At 40.6% G+C, this 18,890-nt stretch overlaps 1 protein-coding gene across 3 annotated transcripts; it reads right to left on the minus strand.

The window, feature by feature from the left end:
* Positions 1-3,337: 3,337 nt before the first annotated feature.
* On the minus strand, positions 3,338-18,463 carry LOC119728784. Of its 3 annotated transcripts, XM_038201177.1 has the most exons (11): positions 18,229-18,462; positions 17,277-17,370; positions 15,720-15,946; positions 14,784-14,895; positions 12,703-12,867; positions 11,651-11,827; positions 10,172-10,245; positions 9,220-9,417; positions 8,133-8,360; positions 4,865-5,008; positions 3,338-3,697 (listed from the first exon to the last, which is right to left on the minus strand). In XM_038201177.1, the coding sequence occupies exons 3-11, from the start codon at positions 15,939-15,941 to the stop codon at positions 3,569-3,571; spliced, it is 1,449 nt and encodes a 482-aa protein (XP_038057105.1). In that variant the 5' UTR covers positions 15,942-15,946; positions 17,277-17,370; positions 18,229-18,462; the 3' UTR covers positions 3,338-3,568. The 3 variants fall into 3 exon arrangements, with proteins under 3 accessions (XP_038057105.1, XP_038057106.1, XP_038057104.1); XM_038201178.1 differs by lacking the exon at positions 17,277-17,370 and having other exon boundaries at positions 11,681-11,827; positions 18,229-18,463; XM_038201176.1 differs by lacking the exon at positions 17,277-17,370 and having other exon boundaries at positions 18,229-18,461.
* Positions 18,464-18,890: the final 427 nt, after the last annotated feature.

An 18,890-nucleotide genomic window follows, 5' to 3' on the forward strand; every position in this document is an offset into this window, starting at 1 on the left:
TCAGTCTGTCCCTGTCCGACTGGGTTTTCGGGGGGGGGGGATACTTTTTTCTCTTTTGGACGATGCGAACAAGGGCGGATCCAGGGGGGGGCCAAAGGGGGCCATGGCCCCCCCCAAAACGAAATCAATTTTTTTTTTTTTTATGTGACATCGCAATAACGGCAGGCAATGAGTACACCACCATCTTTTCCTCAAAAAAAAAACATTGGTTAAAGTGGTCAGAAATTGCCTCAGATCGCACCACAGAGCATCTAGAATCCAAAAAATTTTCGGGGCCCTTAAGCGGGCCCCGAACCCCACGCCGTAATTTTTTTGACCCACTTTTTGACATCGCAATAAAGGCAGGCAATGAGTACACCACCATCTTTTCCTCAAAAAAAACATTGGTTAAAGTGGTCAGAAATCGCCTCAGATCACACCACAGAGCATCTAGAATCCAAAAATTTTTCGGGGCCCTTAAGCGGGCCCCGAACCCCACGCCGTAATTTTTTGGACCCACTTTTTTGGGGGAACCAAATCTTTTTTTGGCCCCCCCCAAAATTGTGTTCTGGATCCGCCCTTGGATGCGAACCTCAGAAAAAGGGGTTTTATTCTTGGTTGATTCTGCTCTTCAGAAGTTCAGACAATTACCAACGCACAAAACAAAAACGGCTGCAAATCCAAAATTGAGTGAAAAGTCATTATTCAGTAATTAAAAACATGAGCCATTTTTTTTTGTTCGATGCGTCATTCACTATGGTACTTCAAACAATTTGTTCGGGCCGAAAGTCGAAAATTAGCACGAATCAAATCCAACACCAATCTGAAAAAGATGGAAATACGATTCGATAATATTTTTTTGAAGAACTAATTCCAGGTCCAGGTTTGGCTCAAATAAAAAAGGAGGGGGGGGGGGTTGGGTTACAGGCATGTGCAATTATGCATTGTTTTTCTTTTTCTGCGGCACAAGGGGTGGGATGGGGGTAAACCCTCTACCCACCCCTACCCATCAATGAAAATAATTTAGTCCGGCATTCAAAGAAGAAAAAGAATTGCGTACTCGTGAATTTATTACAAAATTGAACACTGGGGGCGCTGTTTACAATTTGTAGACATGGACAATGTAGCATATTTTTTTTATTTTCAGAAGCATGGCTTTATAACGGTCAATTTAGTTTTTAAGTTTGCAAAACAAATATTTTAGACAAGGATATTCAAATGTTTCTTTTTTTTTAAGAATTAACAGCTGTCTTGTTTTATTCAAAAACTGTGAAAATAAGGCTTTCAACGATTTTGCTTAAAGGGAATGTACAACATTTGCTTTTGCTGCAATTTTCAGAAATACTGGATTCGGAGGATTAGTATGTTATAGCAAATATTGTTCAACTGACTTGTTTCACCTTTCGGGCTTGTAGATGCTGGGAAAAAAACCCAAGAAAATCAATCATGTTCTTGTCGACTGGTTCCCTGACCCCACTTAACATGAAACCATTTTATAGACTTTGAGGAATTGCAGAGAATCAGCCTAGCTGGTTTTGTACCCCTTCACTGGTGTGTAATCAATTGCAAAGAAAATGCGGAATACCTAATATAAAAAAACTAGGAGCAGTTTTAAAAAAAAGACAGTTTTCTGCAACGCTGCTCGGCAGACCAGCGTTGGAAAAATACAATTTTTCTCAGCACACCAGGAGGATGCTTTAAACTGTCACTCCCTAACAATCCAGTAAGGTATTTCGTAATAATTTGATCATACTCCCTTTAAAGGGAATATACAACATAACTGCTCTCTTCAAAAACCAAAACTACCAAATTATTATGATGAAATACCTTACGGGACTGTTATGTGAATGACAGTCTAAAGTATCCTGTAAAATCATGGCACCTGGTGTGCTGTCATTTTCAAGAAAAGTGGTATTTTTGTATCAATTTCCAACACTGGTCTGTCGACCAGCGTTGGGAATAAACTGGCTTTTTTTTCTTCAAATACTGCCCCCAATTTACACATTTAGTTGGTCCGCATTTTGTTTGCAATCAATTACACACCTATGAATGGGTACAAGCCAGCTGGACTGTTTCCCTGACTTTACAATTCCCTGACATCTATAAATTGTTCCGTTTCATCTTCAGTAGGGGGTCAGGGAACCAGACCACAGGAACATGATTGTTTTTTGGTGGTTTTTCCAGCATCTACAAACACAAAACTTCAAACAAGCAAGTGTAACAATATTTGCTATAAAATAGTAACCCCCCAAATCCAAAATTACAGCAAAAACAAATGTTGTGTATTCCCTTTTACTCGCAGATTCAATTTTCTGAAAATCATGAAATCATGTCATGAAATCATGTACATTGCTTAAAATTTCTAAATAAGGAAACTATTTTCTACCCCAATAATATTACAGCCCTCGCTAACATTCCCCGGTTTCCATAAACAAAGTAAATACCCGAGCCAATGCAGGGAACCAGTTGTATGGCGCCCTCAACAGGTCAGGTAAAGAGAGCATGGAAGATTGACAGAAAAAGTGTTCCTAAATTAAAGATATAAATAGTACATAAGGCGTATAATTCTCTGGTACAATATAGCTCCTTTGTAGTTTATCCATGTAATGGAATTGCACAGGAATGTATGAGGTATGGAGTTAATAATGCATGATATTCAAATTTCCAGTCTGTTTTGTACAAAAACCATGTACATGTACAACACTCCATTTCCCTCTTCTACTTTTAAATAGCAAATATTATTTTTTTCATATAATTTTAAATTTGGTTACAAATTTAGAAACGTGTCTCTATTTTCTAAAACAGTTACTTTCCATATATTATAAACTTAACAATAATTTTCTAATAACTACATACATGTAACACTGATATACCCAACAGACAAATAATTACACATCAGATATTTTAATGAGGGTTTTTGAAATCCTGACTTTGTCTAGGTCTCAGGCTTCAACTTGAGCAGATTTTGGCCCTCGCCTGGTTAAACCAGTTTTCAAGAAATGCAGACGTTGACTCGTTATTTGTGTTCATTTCAGAGCCAGTAAAATATATTAACCTTATGATATGAAAAAGCCAAGGTTACAAAAATATAATAATATTAAAGATAATAGCAAGGACAATCCTACTTGAACTTGTAGTCTTGCTCCAAGACTGAATCTTGGTTTTATTCGCCTAATATAGCTGGTCCATATTCATGATGAATCAAAATCTAGTATTGGGAATATTGGCAGCGCTAACCCGAAAATTCCGAGCATGCCTCATATGCGCTGTATTCAAGCTAATGCACGCACATGAGGTGTACTCTGAATTTTCTGGGTAGCATTGCCAAAATTCCCGAGACTGGATTTGATTCATCTTGTTAATAACGCCCTCTGTCGCTACGGCAGCTATACTGTGCTTATCAGGGACCGACAAGCAACCCCCCCCCCCCCAACTGCCATGGCTTGCAGGCTATGTTGCCTAGTTTGGATTTATGAAGGGAAATAAAAGTCCAAAGTTAGTTTGGACCAAGACTAACAAAGTTGCGACACTGCTGTGCAAAAATAATAAGAAAGATATCCTAACATCTACATTAGGTTTTTATTTTACTTTAATGTTTTGCGTTAAGCGACCAGTTGTACGTGAGGTAGGAGGTTTTGAAGTTCCCGCTTGCCAACAGTTTTCCCAAGGCCGTCTTCTTTTGGCTAAATGCCAAGTGGTCATGAACCCAGTGTACAACCTGAAGATAGTGGAAACAAAGATTGGATATTCAGGAAACAAGTGTTGCGGGCATTTTTTTAAAAAGAATTTCTGGTAAAATCACAGATTCTGCAAAACTTACAATGGCACACAAAAACGGCACCGCTATATTCCAGCTTAAATTCTCCAAACGGTAACTTATCACTTACTGTCCGAGATCTTACAAACTCTACCAGGAGGTTTTGAAGGATTTTGCAGGATTGAGAACGGAACAAACAAACCACTGTACGATAAATGGGGCTTAATGCCCCTTGACAATTAAAGTACCAACAATGTGCCTTTTCCTCAGCATTGGAGAATATTGAAAGATCTTGGAGGATTTAGTTTCCTGGCAAAAAAAAATGGAGTTCAGGTTACTGACCTTTGACAAAGTTACAACCACCATTTAAGTGATTCTTGTCAAAAGAAAAACAAGGACCATTCCCATTTATAAAACAACCAGACTAATTCATAAGTGACAGTCACTCAGCAAGATAGGTAACCAGACTAATTCACAAGTGACAGTCACTCAGTGAGATAGGTAACCAGACTAATTCACACAAGTAACAGTCACTCAGCGAGACAGGTTACCAGACTAATTCACAAGTGACAGTCAGTCAGGTAACCAGACCAATTCACAAGTGACAGTCACTCAACGAGAAAGGTTACCAGTCTAATTCACAAGTGATAGTCAGTCAGTGAGAAAGGTTACCAGTCTAATTCACAAGTGATATTCAGTCAGTGAGATAGGTTACCAGTCTAATCCAAAAGTGACAGTCAATGAGTGAGATAGGTAACCAGTTTAATTCACAGGTGAGTAAGGCAGCGAGACAGGTAACCAGTCTAATTCACAAGCGACAATCAATAAGTGAGATAGGTAACCAGTTTAAATCACAAGTGACAGTCACTCAATGAGAGAGGTTACCAGTCTAATTCACAAGTGACAGTCACTCAACGAGATAGGTAACAAGTCCATGTCATGATCACTTGGCTATGGCCAGAAATAACACGCACACCTATGTATGGAAGCCACTGGCTAGCGGCTGCAACCACTTTCCATAGACTTGTGATTCAGACACAGCCCTAGTCTACTTCGGGGAGTCAGTCAGTCAGTCAGTCAGGTAAATGGACTATACGCTGGCTCTCTGGGTCCAACAAATATAATTACCTTAGCATCAGTTCCTCCGAAGTCGACCTTGTACCACTGTAGAATTTTGCTGAGTCGGATTTCATTCTTGTCAGGCAGGACCATGCAGCCGTCGGAGCTTTCCAGGAAGGCCTGGGCCGCTAGCTTCAACTCGTCATAGATACCCTGACAAGATAGATGACAATATGGACTCAATATGAACCCCTCAATAGTTACAAAGGGAGTGTTGGGGGAAACCACTGGAGGGGACATTTAAACACACTGCCAACTGTAACTGATGCTCAAACGAAGATGCCACGGGATTGTGCACATCAGAATAAGATCAGTTGCGCCATCGGGCGAGGATAATCACTCGCACGCTGTGTGACCCCTCCCATTGGGGCTTACAAAAGTGGTCACAAACTGACTGCCCTGAGTCCATTCTACGACACGTACAACTTGGTTTGAGTAGTGAAATAACAGGGCTATGCATAGAGCAGGAAGTATCTGCGTAGCCAAAAAACTGGTTACATACAAAAATATCATGTTTTGTTTACTGCTTCAGACCGGTTCCCATGTGATTTGCTGGTCTGTCTGCACCCGGTTTTACGAAGCGCAGTGACACATCACAACTTGAAGTGTATAACACACAAAAATTACAACGCGTGGTATGATCCATTTCACAAAACTAACTATGAGTTGAACGCGTCGTAACTTCCTTGACAACGGCTTAAAACACATCGCAAGTTACATGTCCAGTGGTCATCGCAAAGTAAGAAGTGTCCTTTTCTCAGCCAGTTTTTGCCATGAGAATTATATAAATGAGACTATAATACCAAGACAATGTGTGTGAAGTTCATATTACTTAGCCTGGCATATTGCAGTTGGAATTTTAACCCTAACCATCCCAAATCCTCCAAAATCCTTTTTGCAAATTGGAGGAATTTGCAGGATTGAGGTTACATGGCCAAAGTGCGTTGCTGATTTCGGAGTACGCACTGTGTCAAGGTCTTGGGCTGGATCTTGTGTTTATGCTCAACCTAGCATAAATTTAGTCCTTGATTATACTTGACATCCTCCGCACTGCTCCAGGATGTCACTGCCTCTGCCTCAGCCTATTGACAGTCATAGCCGGAGGATTTTGCAGGATTCAGGCAGTGGTCACCTCTCCACGGACCATATTCAAGAAATAATGGAGGAATTTGCAGGATTGAGGCTGTATGCTATTTTCCCATGAGGCCAATTGGAGGATTTGGCAGGATTGAGGCTACATCCTAGCAAAAAGGCCTAGGGAGTTAGGGTTAAAGTAGCTATACAGTCCACCGCGAGCTTGTTCACCTTTAAAACTGCATCATGCGTATAAGACGACTATTTACTGTATGGTAAATACATACATATAACAGTCAGCGTGCAATAAAATACACCTCTGATGCATTGCACCTACAACACCTTTTTCTGATATGAATTGCAGGACGTATCACAGCTGTGACGCATCTGAGGATGCGTCACAGCGCTGCGATGCATTGTAAGTTACGATGAGTTTCATGAAATCGGGTGCTGATCTGATGAAAGTACTTAGCAAAATGTGCTGCTCATTAGCTCCATGAAGTAAGGCCCTATGGCATTTGGCTGATTTGCCTACCTCCTGATACAACATAGTGGGTGGTGGAAGTCAGAATCTGTCAACTCTTCAAGCCAGTAATTTATTAACTACTTCCTCAACTACTTCCTCAACAATTCCTCGGAACCCTAACCTTAACCCTTACGTCATTTTCTCTATGATGGGTGTACAAAATAATCTTGGCAAAACTTTTTGCTTGGATTCTACCGTAATCCATGTTGTATCTATATTATTATAGTACAGACATATTCATCTTAAATATGCCATGGTCCAGAGGTTACGGTGTTTGATTCATGAAAGATGGTGGGTGGGTTCGAACCCTGCCAGGAACATGGTGTTTGTGCTCTTGGGCAAGACACTTAACTACAATTGCTTCTCTCTACCCAGGAGTACCGGTATGAATGGGTGCCTGCGAGGGTAGAGGACTGAATGTGCGCTGATTTGTTAAGCACTTTGAGATTGTTGATACAACGAAAAGCACTACAATAACGCCAATCAAAAATAATAGTTCTGCTTCTGGTTACCCTACCTACCCTATTTTGACAGTCCCTACCCTATTGTTTTTGGGAAAAATGAAAAAAAAAACCCCGAAAATCATCAATGCGCCTTATGCATGTGTCGGCCATATTGAATTGAAGTGAGGTAAAATCTTTATTTTTGGAACTTGCGAAGAGAAATGAAAGCAAGTAAATTAATAATTAATTCCAGTCTGCTTCAATGAATAATTTTAAGTTTGTAATTAAGCATTGCCTAATGTTTTACGCCAGATTTAAAAAAAAAATGACAGTAAAATAAGGCTGCATAAATAGGCTGGCGCTATCCCGTTCAACAGTTAACAATAGATGAATTACATTCAGGGAACTCGACAAAAATGGCCAACTCGTGCATAAGGCCCATTACTACCTTTAACCCTTGACTACACGCAGACACCTCCATATGATCGTACACAAAATATATTGCCCAAAACAAATATTCCCCTAACTATTTTTAAATGCCACGTAATCGGAAGCAGTATTTTTTCTTTTGGCCTAAGCGTTACAATATATTTCTTTATTTTTATTTAGATAGCATGTGATGTAAATTTTGAAGTCATTATGCACCGTTAAAGGGAATGTACATCATTAGCTTTTGCTGTAATTTAAAGAAATGAACTACTTGAGGGGTTAGTATAATAGGTCAAATATTGTTACACTGACATGTTTGAAGTTTTGTGTTCGAAAATGCTGAAAAAACCAAGAAAAACGAAAATGTTCAAGTAGTCTGGTTCCCCGACTCCACTAAGGATAAAATGGATCAATTTATACATGCTGGAAAATTGTAAGGTAAGGGAGCAAGTCTAGCTGGCCTGCACCCGTTCATGCACATGTTACCAATAGCAAACAAAATTTGGACTGAAAAAATGGTAAATTTGAAGCAGAAGTTGAAAAATAGTTAGGTTTTTCCAACGGTGATCGGCTGACCACTGTTGGAAATGTATACAAAAATGCCAATTTCTTGAAAATGACTTCACACCAGGAGCCATAATTTTACAGGATGCTTTTGACTGTCATTTACCAACATCCAAGCAAGGTATTTCGTAAAAACTTGATAGTTTTATTTTTCGATGTTTGCAAATGTTGTATATTCCCTTTAACAGTAAAATTTGCGTTATGTGAATGTTTCTAGTGTAGAGTTTGAAAGAAATGTTACCTTAGCGCTGTAGGTTTTGATCGGCGGGCAGCTCTTGGCCCCGCACACCAGGGCAAAATGAACCAGTGGCTCTGGGGTCTCCAGTGCAATGTTCAGTCGGGGGTCGTTCTTGGAGAAGGGACGGCTAAACTGACCGATGCCTTTCCTGTTGCTCCGTAGCACGCCGTTCTCGATGTCTTGGAGGGAGTAAATGTGGCCCCCGATGATGTAGCACGTCCGGTTGAAGAACTGAAAAAATTAAATGGCGGATGCAATTGAATGGTGCTCCTTGAGCAATGGCGAACTGCCAACTTAGAGTGTAAGAGTCTGGCAGTCTCCTGATGACGTGGGGTGCTGTGGTCCAATGGTTACAGTATTCGACTCATGTGCCGTGGTATGTGGGTTCGAATCCTGACTGTAAGAACATGGTGCTTGTGCTCTTGAGCAAGGCACTTTACCATTATTGCTTCGTCCCTAGGATGGGACGTAATGCCGTAGGTCCCGTGTGTTGTGTAATGCACGTTAAAGAACCCAGGAACACTTATCGCTAAGAGAAGGGGTTTGCCTCGGTGTTTCTGGCAGTGGCTGCAATATGCACCGCAGCACCTTGTAAACCCTTCTAAAGTTGCTACATAATGGGTCTCATATTTCTCATAAACTTTATTTATATTTCTTTAATAATATACATAATTTCCAGCGCCTTGAGTACCTAATTATTGGTAGATATGTATGCTATATATGTATAAGACGCCAGTATTAATGACGAACAGAGCATACTGTTCAAAATGTCGAGTTAAACCAACTGGTTCTTCTCAGAACCACACAACTCACAAAGAGATATCATTCACATGGTGTTACAGCAAACCTCCCATTTATTTACCAGAGATGTAAACATCGTGTTAAAAATACAATAGATTGTTTACAGCTTTCGACTAGCACCTGATTCTTTTGAGACATATGTGGCTGGATAACTCAGTTGGTAAGACTGGTACGATATTTGTGACTTGTAGGTTCAAATCGTACTCCAGTATTTCTTAATTCAACCTTATATTAAATTAAAAAAAAATACACTCATATCAAAATAAGAAAGATATCTTCTGATTGTCACCTTGTATCTCTGCCAAATGTTCGTGGGTGGGCCTTCCTGCACATTAGCGTGGATCACCAGCGCGTTGTACACGTTGATGAAAAATGCGAGTTTCTCTTCACGGGTTGCCGCGGCGATGTCGACGCGGATCAACTCGGCTGTGTGTTTGACATACTGCTGGAATTTGGGACTGTCTTTCATTCCGTGGTAATCCACACCCTCAAAACACAAACGAAAAAAAAAAAAAAATTAATTTCAGAAAGTTTTTACGTTAATAGGGCGTTGTTCTTCACCAACGCACATCTTGTAATTTCATTTTTGACAAGCACTCGACTGCATCTAAAAACTTACATTCCCATTTTCAGAGAAAGGTCCTTATTCATCAAAGGTAATATACAACATTTGCAAACATAAAAAAACTACCACATTATCATGAAGTGCCTTACTTGACTGTCAGTAAATAATAGTTTCAAGCATGTGAAATCATGGCAGCTGGTGTGCTTGCATTTTCAAAAAAGTGGAATTTTTATATCAATTTCTAACGCTGGTCGGCCCCAATTTACCAAATTTAGTTAGTGTACATTTTGTTTGCAATCAGTAACACATCCGTGAACAGTTGCTAGCCTGGTTCCCTGACCTGACAACTCCCCAATGTCTATAAATTGCTCCGTTACGTCTGAAGTAGGGTAAGGGAACCAGACTACAAGAACAGCATTTTGTTTTAAGTGTTTCCAGCAGCTATGAACACAAAACTTTAAACAGGTCAGTGTAACAATATTTGCTATAAAATACTAACCCCCAAATCCATTCATTTCTGAAAATCACAGCAAAAGCAAATGTTGTATATTCCCTTTAAATGGATCTCACTCAGCACTTATAAATATAGTTATTCAACTTCCAAAGATTTAAGAAACTTAGGCCCCCTAAAACTACGGTACTAGCAAATTACAGAGTTTTCTATACATATATGTACCTTGCCATCGCTGGTTAGGTGTTGACTGTAGATATCGAGAATCAATTTCCGCAACTCTTCACCAAGTTCAGAAGCTGAAAGGGAAAATGAGGGGTCAAATTGTGACTACCAAAAAAGTTTCATTTGCAGATGACCTGGTTCGAATCCCCTTCCGGCAATTCTGTCTGTGACAGAATACATGGGTTCTGTCTGAATATTACAGAATAACAGAGTTTACAAGCTAGTCCTAGACCAATTTGGGTGTATATCTGAGGCTTGAGGGCAGCCTCAGGTGGACGTGCAATTTGCTAGCAGAAAACTAACGGTCGGGTCACAAAACTGAACAATTGTGTGATTCTCGTGGAACAAGCGGCATCTCGACACAAACTAATCGAGTCAGTTGCCCCCCCCCCTTGCAAAATTGGTACACACCCAGGTAGGGCTGTCCTTTTTCGAATAATTTAGTATTCGATTATTTGAAACTGCACTTGACCGAATATTCGAATATTCCGAACTCGCCGATCAAATTTTACACATACCAGCTGCAGCTGCCTTCCTCGCTGGTCAAACGTTGCATACAAAGCGTGCCGTTTAAAGTTTGCACAAGGTGATGGATATTATTGGCCCCCAGTGGAGTGTTTTATAGTAAGTAAAGTATAACCGTCAGTGGACTTTACCCAGCTAAAACAATGGGACCAATTTATAGGCGTCAACAAAAAAGTAGCATCTGACAATAAAAAATGCAACTGTAGGATTAAACAGCGTGTGTGCACGTGGATAGTTTTTGTCTTTTTGAATATTCAGACCGGCAAAAAGCTATTCGAATATTTGAATATCCGGTATATTCGGGACAGCCCTACACCCAGGTGCCCCCCCCCCCCCTAGTAGTTTAACCCTTGTAATGCCGCTGTGTGGTGCACGTATTGATAAGGCCAAACAAAATATATTGTGTTTTTACAGTAACCCGACCTACCTGGAATTTTTGAGGCAAAATTACCGACCTCAATCTTGTTATTGCCATTTTGCAAAAAAATTAGTACACGTACATGGTTAATGAGTCTCAAACATTGCAAAAGAACACGCAAATGCATGAACTGGGATGAAAAAAAAACCGACAAAATAAAATATTTCCCTACCTACCTACCAGTATTTTATTCAGGCCATTACTGTAAACACACCATTCATTTTGTTTGGCCTAACAATCAAACAATCTTTCACGGCACATCTGTTCTTGTGATGATTTTTGTGTTAGACCAGTGAAATTACAACATCCGAGACACAATAAAACAAGTATTTTGGAACAGGGGAGTCTCTTTTTTCCTTTTTTTTTCTCTTTAGTAGAAGTTCACTTATCCGCTGAGGGACAGGGGATGAGTACATGTCCATGTACAATGTAGAATACAGCATGGATTTAAAAATAATCGTCTTCACTCTTAAAATTATCAATTGTTATTGACAACAAATACACATGCATGTATACAAAAAGGATTAGTATCTAACCGGGTCGAGGTTCACACAGGGAGCTCATACCCTGGTTCAGGGCCGTCGCCGTGTCGTTTTCTATCAAACGGTAGACTTTATCACTGTCCTCAAACACCTGGTCGTGGGAATTCTTCGCGTTGTGGCCAAAACGCTGCTCGATCAACGCTTGGCCAATCTCTACCGCCCTCTCTCGCTCTTAAGAAAATAAGACAATAAAACAATAAGCTCTGGCAAAAAAAAGTCCACAGGACGTGTTCCCTACCTGCACTATGTGGACCTCTTTTGTTCATAGGTCCACACAGTGACTGCAATGCCTGTTCACATTTGCATGTGCGTTCGTGCTGATTATGAACAGCAGAAATTTAAAGGGAATGTACATCATTGGCTTTTGCTGTAATTTTCAGAAATGAACTATTGGAGGGGTTAGTATAAAAGATCAAATATTGTTACACTGACATGTTTGAAGTTTTGTGTTCGAAAATGCTGGAAAAAACACGAAAAACAAAAATGTTCAAGTAGTCTGGTTCCCTGACTTTACTAAAGATGAAATGGATTAATTTACAGATGCCGGAAAATTGTCATGTAAGGGAACAAGTCTAGCTAGCCTGCAGCCATTCATGAACATGTAACCATTAGCAGACAAAATTTAGACTGAAAAAAAAAGGTAAATTTGGAGCAGAAGTTGAAAAATAGTTAGGTCTTCCAACGGTGGTCGGCCGACCACCGTTGGAAATGTATACAAACATAACATTTTTTTGAAAGTGACTTCACACCTGGTGCCGTTATTTAACAGGATGCTTTAGTCTGTCATTTACAAACATCCTAGTAAGGTATTTCGTAAAAACTTGGTACTTTTATTTTTTGATGTTAGCAAATGTTGTATTTCCCCTTTATTTTGCATAAGCGGGATACCAGCCAAGTTGCCATGCAATGTGTAATGTTAATGTTGACTGGTTATCTGCCCATGTTGAGCGGCAACATGGCCCTGAGCCAAACTTTTGTGGCACCACTAAAAAAAAATATTACCAACAAATTTGTTGTCCTTAATGATGTACGCTATTGACACTAACCAACGCCTTTGGTATTCACAATCCAGTCAACGAATTCACGGCCAACGAAGGAGTCTTTGTAAACTTTCAGCCCTTTGCGATTATCGGAAATCAGTCCGCTTTCCTTCAGATCTTTGACGAGTAAGGCACAGTCGTCCAACTCACAGGTAAAGTTGAATTCATCACCTAACAGAAAAAGGAAAAAAATCAAAGTTCAACAAACAGACTGAGTGATTCAGATTAAAATGGATTCCCAAAGACATGAAAGACTCCGATTACGTTTAATTACAAATTACCCCAGAAGGCTTTGTGTTTCCTGCTATTCCGTTAAAGGTATAGTCCATCATTTGTAATTTGTGCATTTTGTTCGTTTGTAGCAACAAAAGTGCTCAAAATCTAAAGACGGGTACTGAACAACTAACCTGATGAAGTTTCAGCTCAGCTTCAGCTGTATATTTCGAGAAAAACAGCATTATAGGATCTTGATTTCAAATCAAATTTGCTGAATCATGTTTTGAAGTGGGCCTGAATTTAGTGTCCGAGACACGTTTTCACTGAGCCGATTGCAGCTAAGCGATGTCGCGCACTGATCCGACGAATAATAGCAACCGCCAGCGCATGTGCGTCGTGTCAATGCTTGCGCGCGCTTCGCCGAATAACAAAACGAACAACTCATTTAAATTTCCTACGGTGCTTCTTAAGAAGCACCGTTGGAAAGGCCTTCTTTTGTTGATTTCTTCAAAATGACAGCTTACCAGAAGGAGTAATTTCACAGGGAGTTTAGTCCCCTTACTATCTTTCAACCAAGTATGTTTTTCAACACTAATTACGCCAGTTATTTTTTGGATAGCTGCAAATGATGGACTCTGGCTTTAAGTGGGGTGCTGTGGCCCAATGGTTACGGTGTTTGCGCGTGGGTTCGAACCCTGATGGGGAACATGGTGCTTGTGCTCTTAGGCAAGGCACTTTACTACGATTGCCTCTCTCCACCCACGAGTATAAATGGGTACCTGTGAAGGTAGAGACCAGGTTGCGCTGATCTCGAGCTGCTGCAGAAAAATGGTCTCATTCCTGATGATCAGGGATAATGATTGTGATGGTATTTGATCATATTCATATAGTATTTACACAATATAAATGTATAAATTATATCCCGGTAATTATTATTATTAAGTGATTAATAATCCACTGATCAATGGTTATTTAGTTTTATACAACGCCTGAATAAATCCCCTTCATGTGATTGGTGGGTCATTGATCACATGTCACTGAATTATTCATCCCTACCCACAACCCAGTCGCACTGCAAAAAAAAATACAGATTCCCTTTCTAAATTGCTATTGTTCTTGCAATACAAAAGTTATTCACTTTGGAATGAGACATCAACCAAAAATAAAAATCGGCCCATGTTTAGTTATTGAATTATTACTAAGGGAATAAATGTGTGCTCCGGAGGTTTTTATCATTCTCTTTAATAAGCGGTCTTAAACAGAGTGATAAATACCGACCGAGCACACATTTATTCCCATTCATAAATTACTTTTCGGCAAAAAAAATCAAATAATTCATTCAAAAATCCCGATTTTGTTCAACAAGTTCACTTCATGCTTTTTGAAACATCCCTCTCGCAAAATAATGGAGTGTTCAGTTGGCGAGTAAGATGTAAACGACCCTTTTATGGAGATTGACGCGCGCTTAGCATGTTCTGCGCAATGTCGCGCAGAAGGCACCTGGGGCGCTGTGTTTTGAATTTAAAACTATAAAATTCTGACTCGCTGGTAGTGTTGCGCATGCCTACGTGAGGATTGTGAACGTTCAACCAATGAAACGGTAAGAGGCACTGGATTTTTAGGAGTCCACATTTTATTGTGACACTGGAAAAGTGTTTAAGACCAGCTAGCCATGTCTTCATCATCCGTTTAAGACCGGCCACGTGACGGGCTCTCGACCAATAGGAATAGCTAAACTGTCTGAGGTATTTATGAATAGAAATTTGTGGACCGACAACAATTCCATTCTTGTGGGATAGGCTGGTTCCGAATGGAGATTCAGTACCAATCTCAGCTAATCCTGCTCCTCAATATCCAAGGGAGCAGCATACCTGCGTTGGAGGCGATTTTAAGGCTAGGGTCCGGGACTTGGGGGGCATCTGCTGGTGGTTCATTGTCCTCAACGTCTTGAATCATTCTCTGTAACCGCTCCTTGTCTTGAACCTTGAAACGAAGAAACAATGCATTGTTGGGAATTGTGCAAAAATCAACGTATGCAGTTACAGGCGTGGTATAACAATCCTCAAAACTGGGACACTGGATGTATTTCAACTGTTCACCATATTTGTCGGAACTAAATCCGGCACCAGGCTCGCGCAAGTCGCGCTCACTAGTACATATGCACTCTGGGCTCCTTGGACCAAAAGGGATACCAAAATGCGCGTACGCCTCGTCTTTATGAACGTGTGCAGCATTCGCGTGAGCGTGACACCACCGCAGTAAAAGGTTCCGATTCCGGTAGCCGGATTCTACTATAAACATTTTTTTGTCAGTTTTGTCGAACAAAAGGCACAACACCCCCCCCAAAAAAAAACAAGGTAAGCCTAATAAAGCTGGTCCCAGACCACACAAAATTTCATTCAATTGATAGGTGGGTTCCAGTCCCCTTAGAGTCATTTTGTGAAGATCTTACACAGCAGCAGAGGATTGTAATACCATAATTCCCCAGTGTCTTTCAGTAAGTACTGGACCAAGTCCGCCAAAATCCATCACTGACCCTGCCTCACAGAATGCTTTAGGACCAAATCCGCTGAAATCCACCACGCGACGACCACCACTATACATGTAGGTGGATTTTGATGGACTTGGTACTCATGGCTTGCCTACCAAAATGGGGGAATGGATTTTGATGGATTTGGGAAGGTTAGGGTTAAATTAATGCAATTTAAGCTTGTATTATAAGACAATAAACTTATATCACACAATGTTTTGCAGATTTTCACCAAAAACAACACAAAAAGTCAACACAAATATATTTTTCGTCTCACCAATTCTTGTAGATCATCATTCCCTCCAATGTAGTGGGAATTGAAGAAAATCTGCGGCACGGTTCGCTTTCCGGTGCGTTCTACGAGACTCTTGCGCACCGATATGTTGTACTTGTCGACGCTGATGTCATCATATTGAAGATTCAGCTCACTGAGTGTGTACTTGGCCTTCATGCAATGCGGACAGCCGACAATGGAGAACACTAAGATCTGACCCTTCATGCTTTCTGTAGGGGTTAAAGGTCAAATGAGAAAAGACACAATTAACTCATGAATATATGCATGGCATCAATCGCTTCTCAAAAGTGGGGGGGGGGGGGACATACCTTGATCAGCAGTAATCATGCAAGCGCGAAGCCCTAACAACGTGGGGTCATTTTTGGATTCTTTGCTTTGTGGCGCGATCTGAGGCAATTTCTGACCACTTTAACCACATTTTTGAGCAAAAGATCATCTTTGAAACATAATTTTCAAGTTTGGAGTCATTGAATCAGGTATTTTAAGCTATAGAATCATTGTGTAGGCTACAATTTTTAATTGGCGGACAAAAAAAGGTGGGGGACAAACGACATATGATATCCCTCCCAATTTAAAAAGTGGTGTCCCTCTCCCCCCTTTGTTTTCTTGTGCCTGTGCGGACATCTTGTAGGATATTACTTTGACGTCATAAAATTGTTTCTTGTAGTATGGTGGCAAGAACACGCCCCTGTTTGGCAAAATCTAAATCTTAAAATATTAATTTAAAATAAATGATGTATCATGGAACTGTGGGTAAAGCAGGGTATCTGCCCCAACATTCCCAAAAATATTTCTTTTTCAACAAGACCATCTGGGCAATAGTTTATCAGACCCTAAACTGAACACACCTATTTATTTCAAATGGCCTAAATTTAGAGCTAAAAGTTGCCCCATCAATCACAAGCGGAAACAGTTGCCATGGTGAACCATCTCTTATTTCTCATCCATGTTTACGCATCCATTGGACCTGGCAAGCAATGTAAACATGGAATTGGTTGTAGGTTGCCATTGGCATGACAACGAGCGACTGTGTCAATAACTCAAGCTTGCCATGACCACTTCTCCCAATGACGGTGGTACTAAAAAATTGATGTGAAAATCCACTACCTTCAGCATGGCAACGAACAACTGTGTGAATACTATGACCACTTTCCCCAAAGATGGCAGTACATGTACTACAAATTTCATGTGAAAATTTACTAGAAAACAGGGTTGGTAGCTGAACAATCGTACTAAACCAGTTAAGTATTTTTCCGTGACACAGAACTTAATAATAGGACGAAGCCATATGGAGGGTTATTTTTAAGTGGTGGAATATTCTGTGCAACTGGTCCAAAACCGAAACCATCCGGATGTTTCATTTCATTGATGGCACAACTTATTTTCAAATTAGTTCCTGCTTAAACTATCAAGTAATGTTTGCTTTTTGCCTTCAATAACAAAATTATATTGGCCTAGCTTGGGGAACCCCAGATTTATGTTCATTGGAAAAAGAACCAATTTAAGGAACAATGGCAGATGTCACACTTTTGTCCCTACCTGTGCCAATTATGGTGACTCGGTCGAGGATATCCACTAGGCTCTTTCTAGATGATTTTTCGCCTGTGGCGCCTAGCTAGAGCAAAAGTTTTAACTGAAATTTCACAGAAAGGGAAATTTTATCAAGTTCTTAACACTCCCGTTCATAAATCGCGAGTTTATCAACCCGTTACAAAGTTAGATGAAAAATTCATTTTGGCGTGGCTTTCCGATTTTATTTTGAAGTGTAAAGTGAACCCTCTGAAAATGCCCCGAAAAAAATAAGAAAAAACCATTCTGACAAACTTTTGGTTGGGCATGTTGGGTACGTAAGTAGGGATAATAATGGTTTATCAGAATCTATCAACTTTACGGGAATTCTTAAATGTCAATTTGGAAATTTCCGAGATTTATTCAAGTGCGCCACATTAGGGAACACTCCGCCAATTTGTGCCCAATTTCTGGACGCCACCGTTTTTGAATTTCGGGTTAAATTTTATGAAACCGAAATTGCTCACAGAGGTGAAATCGCAAGCATTAATTAGGTCAAAGTACCAGTATTTCACTGCATGAATTTGAGGTTTGTCACCAGGAAAGTCGGGTAAACGTCGAAGTGTGCCACGTTTAGGGAACACCACCGTCCATATCATTTGAACATTGTCGGGCGAAAAAACGCGATTTGTAAATTGTAGAGTTCTACTTGCTCATGCAACTAGGCCTACTGAGTACTGTGCATGTTCATTCTGTTCAGTCGTGACCACTGACTACATAATTGTATTGGCCCATCCCCCCCCCCCCCCCCCCCCCCCCCCCCCTTCTCGATCTCCACCACCACCACACACGAGCACCGCGAGGCAACACGCACAGCGCAGGTTATGGCATGCACATGATCCATGATGTCACGCACGCATCATCTGCCATGTCTGCTCATATAACTTGAAGTTGAAATTACTTTCCAAGGAAATTTACCTACCTTCAGAGAAACATACGGCATTAGATCGTGGCAGGACAATTACCTGTTGTTCTTCACAGTCTCTCCTAGTCCTACCCACCTAAAATGATGTTTTCTCCAAAAATTTATGAGTAGGCCTAACTGACGATCAGACCACAACACGATCCAAAGCGTTTACGTACGGTGTCGACGGTGCCGCGCTGTGGATGATCGATCATGCTGCGCTGATGCACGATCCGGATGCTAGGTGCATGTGAACGTTTCCTGATCCTGATAGTTATTGTACAAACATAAAACAGCCGTAGATATAGATACGCATCACGCGCTAGCTAGCTAGCTCCGCTCCAGGTCCGCCCGGTAATTAATTTTACAGGCCAATCAAATCACCATGAAAACATCACACTGGTGAACAAAAATCGTGTAGCTCTCCTACTGTTTGAACAGTCGCAGACAGTCAAACATTCCATCCACTTGCCCTGCCGTGCCTTTTACTCAGGCCTGTCACAAACATCATCAAGCATGCCGTGCACTCCGAGTTCAATTCAGTCAAAAGCAGGCAACTGACACTCACTGCATGCTGCAGCTGTCATATCAATATACAGTCAAAGCATAATTTTATTATCAAGTCACATAAACAGTCACAGCCAGTCAGTGCTGCTTTATAAAGGCTGACATCTAAAAAC

This window comes from Patiria miniata, unplaced genomic scaffold (genome assembly GCF_015706575.1).
Source record: "Patiria miniata isolate m_02_andy unplaced genomic scaffold, ASM1570657v1 HiC_scaffold_20, whole genome shotgun sequence".
Classification (NCBI taxonomy): domain Eukaryota; kingdom Metazoa; phylum Echinodermata; class Asteroidea; order Valvatida; family Asterinidae; genus Patiria; species Patiria miniata.